Raw genomic sequence first — 10,547 nt, forward strand, 5'->3', positions numbered from 1 at the left:
AAAACTTTAGACTCCAGTTTAAACTGGACAGTTTAAACAGTTTAAACAGTATTAACTTTAAACTTAGACTTGAGGAAGTTTAACTTTTAAAATAGCTCCATTTTTGTTAAAACGGTCTTGTTTTTGAAAATTTTCCTATTATTTGGTCGTATTGCTTCAATAATCAGCCAAGTTTTTCTCAGAGGAGGAGAAATTAGAGCTTCTCTGCTGATCAAGTCATCATGAGTACACTAACTGAATATCTAGCTAACTAGCAAACAGTGTAACATTTTCTAAATTTACTAGCTAGCTAATAACGTAACATTTTGTAAACTTTATAACCAGCAAACAGCGTAACATTCCATTAACTTTTTAGCTAGAGAACAACATAACATTTCGTTTCATTCAACCCTAACCCTAGCAGGCTAGCGAAGAATATAACATTTTATTTTTTTTAGCAAGCTAACAAACAGTGTAATGTTCCTTTAACTTTTTAGCAGGCTAGTGAACAATGTAACATTCCATTCACTTTTTAGCTAGCTAGCTAACAGTGTAACATTTAGTTAATAAAAACAGAGCAGCTGAAAGTTTCCCACCCTCTTTTGTACTTATTTGGTTCCAACAGCAGTCATTTGTTTATTTATTTATTTATTTTAAATTTGGGTAAGAAAGCATCTTTATATTATTTAAACTCTATTTTGGTTTACATCACTAAACTTGAATTTACTAAAACGAGTTTAGTTTTTAATTGTGCAGCAGAGTTCTGCTTAACATTAAGTCTGGATTGACTCAGTTTAAACCTGGTTTTGTTAAACTCTGATTAGAATTAATCTTTGATTAAGTTCATCTGAGTTGGTCTGACTCAGTCTAAATTAATTTCTAACAGTCTGCAGAGATCTTTTTCAGTTGTTGGTTTTTTTTTCCGATTCTGAAACACAAAGATCCTCATTCGTCATCCCGCCTGCAGAGCTCTGATTGGCTCGTCTGTTCTCCCACTGAGCTCGGTCTGAATCAGTGATTGATGAAGTCTGGATCAAAGTTCTGACCGTTTTGTCACTCTGGTTTTTGTGTTGTCTGCAGTATCCCTTTAAAATGAGATGATCTGTGAAATGTTCAGACGGCTTCTCTCAGGCTGATTTTACCAGGAACCTCAGTCATCACACACTTAAACCCCCGACTTCATTATTAGTTTGTATCTGAAAAACAGATCCAGTCCATCTGGTTCCAACGGGACAATGTGCACAAATTCATTAAGGTCTAATTATTCTAATATCAAATCTCTTATCTCCTCTGTTGAAACAAGAGAACAGAGAACCTTCAATCACTGAAAAACATCATTTTAACAGCAGTTTGACTCAAATCAAATATTTTATTTCCACCTTTTCAACGTGACTGAAGCTCATTCAACATGAGAGTCCATCAGAGCCGAGCTGTGAATGATCTGGAGACCCTCCTCTGAATCTGCAGTGTGTTCCTGGTAGAACGTGTTCCTGCTAGAACGTGACGTCTGGAGAAGCTCTCTGTTCTCTACGACTGAAAGCACACCGCTCTTTTGTAAGAAAGAAAAAAGTGAAAGTAAATGTTTTAACAGCCAGTCTGTGTTTTGTCTCTTTCATCTCACCCACAGGACACTTAAGAACACTTTAGAACACTCTTAAAGCCTCATGGGAAGTGAAGTTGATGAAAATAACAAGTCTTTTACAGGATTTCTGTGAAATGACAAGTAACTTTAGTTGTCCCAGAGTTAAAGGAGCTCTCTGGACAAAAGTTCAGTTTACAGTCACTCATCAAAACACTTCAAGTTTAACAAAAGTGTTCAAAAAAGAAAATACTGCTGTCACTGAAAATCTAAAGAAAGATCAACAGTGGAACAATATTCTAGACTTAATTAGCAGGTTAGCAAAGAATGTAACACTCCATTAACTGATAAAGTTGGACTGTCAGTGAACTGCAGGCAGCAGCTGCCTGTCAGTGAAAGATCCAACATGGTGAGTCACACACCTTTGGCAGGAAATCTTACAGTAATAATAACAGTTATATTGTTAATCATATTTTAATATGAATCTGTACTGTTTTGAAACAACCTATAATTATATTCTATCCTACATTTTAAAATAAAGTCAGGTTGAAATAATTAATCTGTGGAAAAGGTGTGTTGTTTGTTTGAACATGATTAATCTTATTGTTTTAAAAGCAAAGTTCTATTTTCATAAATGTGAATATTCAGGTAGGAAGCCGACCTGTGTCGCCTTTAGTCAGGAATTCATGCTATATTTCTTCTATTTGCTCTCTGACACAAAAAGCAATTCAAACCGTAATATGTTAATAAAAAAAAAAACAACATTCTTTTATTATTTTTCTTTTGTTTGTTTTCTTTCTTGTGCCCCATTTTGTACAAATTTTCATGTTAGTTCTTCATAAGATATTAAAAGGGAAAGTCCTCACTCCGAGCGTGGATGTATTATACATCCATGACTTGACTTTAAAATCTAATTTAATTGGGATTGTTGATATATACAATATCATTCAGTTGTTAAAGCTTCTCCTGTAGCTGTAATAAATCTAATCAAAGGAATATTACAATATTCTTCAGTTATACCTGTTTTTCAATATGATATTGTAAAGTTGGGTGTTTTAATGCAAAACAACTACTTTATTTTTATTTATTTATTTATTTATTTAAATTCATTTATTTTTTAACTATTTATTATTCTTGTTTGGGTTTGTTTTGTTGTAGTATTTTGATTGGTGCTCCAGACCAGCGAAATATCTTGCGAGAGTGATTATTTAAACGCAAACCATTATCTGTCTGTAACTCTGACCAACTGTTTTCTGTCACCAAAACCTATTTAAATCTTAAACATATCGTTGCCACATTATAAAACATAATGAGTTTGTACAACGTGCACAATAAAGAAATAACGCTTACAAAATCCCGCGAGAATTCTCTAAACATGAGAAGGAAGTCGCAAGGGCTTGTGGGTAAAATACAAGTTCGTCAGCTAGTTAAAATTATAATTATTTTTCTATTTTACATTTACTCGTGGTGTTTTATGGGTTTCTGATTCATTTAAACTGAAATTAAAAAAAAGTTTTCACTGCCAAATATTAAAACATTTCACCGTCAAGTGTTCGCGTGAGGGAAATTTGGGAGGGAAATATAACTTCAGAAACGAAACTACGCGACCCATAATGCACCGCTCCCCCAGGGTCAGATCAGTATTTAAACGTCTGATGGAGCAGAGCAGAGCAGAGTCCTGAGAACAGTTAAAATAAACTGGATTATTGAGCTCGGTAAATGTTTGCTGGTTCTGTGAGTCTGTTATGTAGCTGTAGAGTCGGTCTGTGTCACTCTGTCGGTGGACTCTTCACTTTGAGACATGAATTCTGTCAGTTAGCGCGGCTAGGCTAACGCTAAGCTAACTGTAGCTAGCTGAGCTCGTGTTGCTTTCAGACTGTAGTTCGCTGTTTGTTCTGTCTGCAGAGATGAATTAACTTTCTCTATGTGATGGTGACACAGACGGCTGACTTAACTCAGACTCAGCCGGTTTATTAAGCAGTTTTAATCCCAGCTCGGAGCTCCAGAGAGCCGGACACCGGACCCGCCATGACTCTGGCCCCGAAGGAGCTGTCCAACCTGCTGAGCATCATCTCGGAGGAGGCCTGCACCAACACCTTCGAGAGCCTTTCCACTCACTTCCATCACTACTTCGGGAAGGCGGAGCACTTCCGGGTGGGCTCGGTGCTGGTTCTGCTGCTGCAGCAGCCCGACCTGCTGCCCAGCTCCCCGCAGAGGCTCACCGCCCTCTACCTGCTCTGGGAGATGTACAGAACCGAGCCGCTGGCTGCAAACCCGTTCGCTGCGGTGTTTGCTCACCTGCTGAACCCCGCACCTGCCGGGGAGGAGCCTGAGAAGGTGCTGTCAGGTACGGGTTCATGTGTGTCCCGATAGATTCCAGACTTGATGTCATGTCCACTACTCACTATAGATCTGTGGTTCCCACTCTTTGTTCGTGGAACTCATCCTGGGAAAAAAAAGGTTTTATTAACGATTAATCATCACAGAGTCCTACAAAGTAATCTATTACTTATAACTGAGGACAAAGAAATGTCTCTTTTTAAATCGTTTTGTATTCAGACTTTTGTATAAATTGCAGGTTCGTACAGGTGCCGGAAAACCTTGAAAAGTACTTGGATTTTGGATAAAGTTCTTGGTGCTGTAAATAATTAAAATTGTAATCACATTACCTTCATAATAAATTACTGCCTGACTGAAGTAGTTAGTCCGTTTTCAGATAAAGAAATCTAATTAGTCAGATATTTGCTGAGTCAGGTTGTAGAGGAAGTTAATGATTAATCAATCAGTTAATTGCCAATAAAAGTTTATATAAACATGTATTAACTGATAATTAATTAGTTGTCTAGAACTGCCATTAAATATGCCTCATTTGACATTGTTTTGTGTGACAGAGCCGTTTGTTGGATAAGGAAACTGAAAATTAAACTCCAAAACAAAAAAACAAGGAGAAATGAAAATAATAGATACGTGTTTTATATCTTATTATTAATGATTAATCAGTTATTAGCGTTTTCAGCTCTGTTAAGTGTATTTTAGACACCTGATATCAGTCTGTGTTCTCCATCAACATTCTTAAACGTGTTCTGTGTCATGTGACCTCTCCAGGCTTCCTGCCTCCCATCACTCAGCCTGAGAAGTTCTTCCTGTCCCAGCTGATGCTGGCGCCGCCCAGAGACCTCTTCAAGAAGACGCCCAGACAGGTGTCCTGCATGGACGTGGGCAACATGCCGCAGTCCATTGACATCAGTGGGCTGCAGCTCGCCTTAGCAGGTCAGCACACACACACACACACACACACACACACACACCTGATTATCTACTGAGGAAACCTTCACAGGCAGCGAGTGTAGCTGCAGATTGTTCCTTCACTCCAGATGGGACATTATGAACATGAACACTTCTGCACAAAACTCAATAAACTTTCTTTATTTTCATGTCAAGTTAAGTCAAAGTGAAAAACTGAAAAAGAAAAAAGTTTCCATGTACAGTGAATTCTGCTGAACATTTTCAACATTTTGCAAACCAAACAACTAACTGAAAAAATAATCAAAAGATTAATCAACAATGAAAATAACAGGTAGTTGCAGTCCTGAAGTTTATAATATTTTGTCTCTTGTTTGTCAGTGTAATTCAAGAAATATTTTGGTGAAGTTTTTATTTTTCAAACTACATTTTAGTCAGTTTTTTTCCAACAAAAATGTTACCTGTTGATATTGTCACTGTTTATTGACCTCTGTGCCGTCTCATTGGCTCATCTTAGTCATGGAAAGGAGGTCAGTTATGAAAAATATTCGGTATAAATTAATACTACCAGTTTTTATTTATTTATTTTAACATGTCTTGGTTTGTTTTTGTGTTTGCATGTGTGTCTGCGTTGCAGAGCGCCAGTCGGAGCTGCCCACTCAGAGTAAAGCCAGCTTCCCCAGCATCCTCAACGACCCCGATCCAGATTCATCCAACTCAGGATTCGACAGCTCAGTGGCCAATCAGATCATAGAGTCTCTGGTCACAGGGCCACGCCCCCCACTAGAGAGTGAGTCTTTCTGATTCTGCAGTTGTCTGAAGGTTGAAGAACGGGGGGAAGTTCATGTTTTAACTGTGGGTCATCAAACACACAGTCTGGTCCAGTGATTATATCTCTTTGCTGTTCACATCCTGACACATGATGCTGACTCTGTGAATATGAGGACACCTGTAAGAGCTGCTGCAGTTGTTGCCATGGTTACCAAAATGAGAGCATGGACTCGAAGAAGCTGCATCCAAACTAAATGAAAAATTTCACAATCATGTCCATTCTAATAACACCTTCTCCTCCTCTGTCCTCAGGTCACTTCCGGCCCGAGTTCATTCGGCCGCCGCCTCCTCTCCACGTTTGTGAGGATGAGCTGGCGTGGCTGAACCCCACGGAGCCGGACCACAGCGTACAGTGGGACCGCTCCATGTGTGTGAAGAACAGCACCGGCGTGGAGATCAAACGCATCATGTCTAAGGCCTTCAAGAGCCCGCTGTCGGCCCAGCAGCAGTCCCAGGTATCCAGTCATTCAAGGTTTTCTCTTCAGTCTATACGGCAACAATGCTGCGATTATTGAAACGTCAAATGTGTTGAATTATTTCAATCTTCACACATTAATGTACTGACAGTAAACAAAGAGTAGCCAGCGTTAGCGGTTGGTCTGTGTAGCTAATGTTAGCGGTTGGTCTGTGTAGCTAATGTTAGCGGTTGGTCTGTGTAGCTAATGTTAGCAGTACACAGTCAGAGTGGTTTTGAGACTTGTGAAGTGTTTTATTGTGTTAACACTGCACATGATGGTATATAGTTTGTTCTAAAATGTGTTTTAATATTTAATCCTGCTTATAATTCCCATTTTTACAAAATGTATCTGTAATCTCATTACACGTTATTTTTTTCATAATTGTAATGTATTCAAGTCATGTAATCCTATTACATGTAATTTGTTACTCAGGAAAAATTAATAAGACTGAATTTTGAGAACAAAAAGGAAAATCCAGAATATCTGCAGATTTATCCTTCATATTATGCCTCTGTTATAGCAGAGGTCCAATATATTTCTGTTTGCTTTAGAGCTTTTAGCAGCAGATATGACCTAAATAATCATTTGAATATACAAAAAAATTACTGACAGTGGCAGAGTGAACAATGTTCTCTGTCCAGGACGGTGCAAAGTAATGTGCTTTTTCATCCACTAACATGTGAATGTTAGAAATGAATCTCCTCAGGATAAACAGTTGTTCTCTGCTCCGCTGCCTTTAAATCAGCTGTTTTTATTTTTGATGATGCAAAATGATCACAGTCAGTTTTAATAATCACGATCAGGTGATGGTGTCATGATTATTACAGACCTGGAGGGAACATTTTAATCGTAGCCTCACTGGACCTCTCTGTCTCCGTCCATGTAGCTGCTGGCCGAGCTGGAGAAAGACCCGAAGCTGGTGTATCACATCGGTCTGTCCCCGGCGAAGCTCCCTGACCTGGTGGAGAACAACCCGCTGGTGGCCATCGAGATGCTGCTGAAGCTGATGCAGAGCAGCCAGATCACCGAGTATTTCTCCGTCCTCGTCAACATGGACATGTCTCTGCACTCCATGGAGGTCGTCAACAGGTGAGACTGTACCTGTCTCTGTGAGCTCAGTCTGAAGACGGGAACTTTCCTTTGTGTTGATTGGACAAAACAAAGGAAACCTTCAGGATCTTTGAACAGGCATCTGTTATTTGTAACATTTATCAGTAGATTCATTGAAAATGAAGATGATCCTGTTTTCAGCCCTCATGTAGCTGTAAAAACTTTAAATGTTCATATCAGCAGTTTAACTTTATTTTGTGACGACTGACAGGTTAAAGATGAGAAAATCTGTTGTGTGAATCTCGTCAGTAAATTCTCAGGTTCAGTTTGTCTTCACTCATGACTCATTTATCACCTCAGAAAACTTTGCAGCTGAAATGTTTTCTGTGGAAAAATCATTTTAACATTTAATGAGTTTTGCTGACAGACTTGTGGAACATTTCATCGTGTCAGAACGACTGAAAACATTCAGATATCTGTAATAACTATCGATTAATCATTTAGTAAGAATTTGATCATCATGGAAAATGTAATCCACAGCCTACACTCTTAGAAATAAGGGTTCCAAAAGGGTTCTTCCAGAAGGACTGCGGTTCTACCAGAACTATTCACTTCTGAAGAACCCTTTGTCAAGGGTTCTTTGGATGAAAAGGGTTCTTAATAGAAACATTAGTCTTACAGAGAGCCTTTTTTTTTTAGAAGAAAGAGTTCTTCAAAGATTGTTGAAATTCTTGCAGAACTCTTTATAGGGTTCTTTGTGCTGTTCTTGGTAGAACCCTCTGAGTTGATTCTAGATAAAACCCTTATGTATAAAAATGTTCTTGGCAGAACCCCTGGGTGGGTTCTTGTCAGCACCCTTAGAAAGATAGAAAAGTTCTGGATAGAACCTCCAGAGTTCCAGAGGGTTCTAGGTGGAACCATTGTACTATAAAAGGGTTCTCTGTAGAACCTCTTGGGGTTCTGGGTGAAACCTTTCACAGAGGGTTCTAGATATAACCCTTTATGTTGGATTCTAGGTAGAACTCTTTGAAAGGGTTCCAAGTGAACTTTTGTAACAAGTTCTATCAGGAACCAAAAATGGTTCTCCTATGGGGACAAGCTGAAGAACTGTATATGGTTCTAGTTAGCAGCTGTGTTTCTAAGGCTGTGTGTACCGCTGTCAGAGAACGTGTGGAAATAAAACATTTTTAAATGTTCATTTTGAATCATTTAATTGATGGTTAATTTTTCCAGTGATTGATTAAAGAGAGAGCTGACAGGTTCCAATTCTAGACTCATTTATCTTAAATTTAATTTAAGTGTAATTTACAGGAATTGTTCTCAGAGACTCCGAGCTGAATATTTGAAATGTCTTTAACTGAATGAATATTGAATCGAAGTCTTGTGAATTGAATCAGTTTGTAAAATCTGAATCAGATATCTAGTAGTAGATTTAGTTCTTAGATCACAGATGTCAGAAATGAAATCTAAATATCTAAAATTAAATTCTGAGAAGTCAAAGTTAAATTATTGATCCGTCTGTTTGGAATTTCTTCATCTGCTTTTAAAGCTGCTGATTAAATGTTGAAAGGACCGGCCACAGATTTCTGTTTGAATGTTGGCTGCAGGATTATTAGAGTGATTTTTCTTCTTCTTCTTCTTCTTCTTCTTCTTCAGGTTGACCACAGCTGTGGATTTACCTCCAGAGTTCATCCACCTCTACATCTCCAACTGCATCTCCACCTGTGAGCAGATCAAAGACAAATACATGCAGGTACACAACTATTCAAACAAACTGTTTGACTCAAATACGAAAGTGCAGTTTTAATGTGTTGATGTTCTCCTGCAGAACCGTCTGGTCCGTCTGGTGTGCGTCTTTCTCCAGTCGCTGATCAGGAACAAGATCATCAACGTGCAGGACCTATTCATCGAGGTTCAGGCCTTCTGCATCGAGTTCAGCCGCATCCGCGAAGCCGCCGGACTCTTCCGCCTCCTGAAGACGCTGGACACAGGAGAGAACCCGACCGAGGCCAAACCCGCCAAGTAACACAGACGCTGCACACACACACACACGCGAGAGACCTCGGGTTCCACAGACACATCAAAGAGACGATGGTTTAGTTTCCTCAAACTGCTGCAGCCGCCTCAGATGACAATATTGTAAATATGAAGTGATGTTTTCTTCAGACTTTAAATCCTCTCTTCACTCTCTGCTCAGCAGCTGCCTCTGAACTCTGTCACCTGTTCCTCCTCTCTGGTTTACACAAGTGAAAACAGGATGATTTCTTTTTTTTTTTTTGACCTCTGCTCTCTTTCCTCTGGAAATAAAATCTTTCAATTTTCTCTAATTAAACAGATTGTTTCACTGAGTCTTTGATTAACATTTTATGAGGTTGGTGACGTCCACACTCCTCAGAGAGCTGCGACTCAGGATCACCTCGACTTGTTCATGTAAAAAAGTTCAGTGAAGCTTTTGAGGACACTAAATCTTAAAGGGTAACTTCACCATGTTTGAACCTGGACTCTGTTTTCCCATGTTTTTGTCTCTCAGTGATAGGGCTGCAACGGATCGCATTTGACCCGTGTCCCGTACGGATCGCCCTCTACGGTTCGGCACGCATGTGATCCACGGACCACATGTGAGCATCATAGTTTTACTGTCACTGTTACTTTTGTATAAGTTATAAAACCCTAAATCTCCATGCAGAGCTGCAGTGAACAGAAGGACAGATGCTGCTGTGTGCAGCTCATCTCTGATTTAAAAGTCGTCACGTCGCCTCGAGTGAAATCCAGACCATAACTTTTTTCACTGATGTAACTCTGCTATCACCATAGAAACAGATCATCAAACTGTGATGTTGATTGAAACTTTGGTGATATCAGCTGTCTTAACTTGTCCACAGCTCCTCTCTGCTCACCGCTGCAGCTCTGTCTCACCCCATCTGATTGATCAGGACTTGTAACCAATCAGATGTGCTGCTGTAGGCGGGACATTGAGCCAGACTACAGAGTGTAGATGTGTATTATACTGTACAGTGTATAATGATCTAATATATGTATAGTATATACATAGTACAGCACTGTATGTTTTTAATATTATTTCCATTATCATTACTATGATCATTATTATTACATTACATAACTGTGGTGATAATTACAGACAGACAAAGATCAAAGACAAGTGCATTTTTAAAACAATTTAACTCTAATCCCACCACTTTTTTCTTTTTTGCTGATCCGAAAAATGATCCGATCCGTGACTCAAACCTGTGATACGATCTGAACCGTGAGTTTTTTGATCCGTTGCAGCTCTACTCAGTGACTGTTCAATTTAAATGAGTCCAGTATTGATGGAGAGCGCTGCAGCTGTCAGTTCTGATTTAATTGTCATGAACTGTAAACTGTCAAATTACATCCATTGAAAGTGA

The 10,547-nt window shown here is 39.1% G+C and overlaps 1 protein-coding gene across 1 annotated transcript; it reads left to right on the top strand.

The window, feature by feature from the left end:
• Positions 1 to 3,172: 3,172 nt before the first annotated feature.
• Positions 3,173 to 9,474, top strand: cnot11 (CCR4-NOT transcription complex, subunit 11). The gene is made up of 7 exons (XM_084725564.1): positions 3,173 to 3,905; positions 4,664 to 4,828; positions 5,439 to 5,591; positions 5,885 to 6,087; positions 6,977 to 7,179; positions 8,797 to 8,893; positions 8,969 to 9,474. Exons 1-7 carry the CDS (start codon positions 3,587 to 3,589, stop codon positions 9,164 to 9,166), a joined length of 1,338 nt encoding a protein of 445 aa, XP_084581690.1. The 5' UTR covers positions 3,173 to 3,586; the 3' UTR covers positions 9,167 to 9,474.
• Positions 9,475 to 10,547: the final 1,073 nt, after the last annotated feature.

The sequence above is a fragment of the Lutjanus erythropterus genome, chromosome 8, assembly GCF_056507025.1.
Source record: "Lutjanus erythropterus isolate fLutEry1 chromosome 8, fLutEry1.hap2, whole genome shotgun sequence".
NCBI classification, from domain to species: domain Eukaryota; kingdom Metazoa; phylum Chordata; class Actinopteri; order Lutjaniformes; family Lutjanidae; genus Lutjanus; species Lutjanus erythropterus.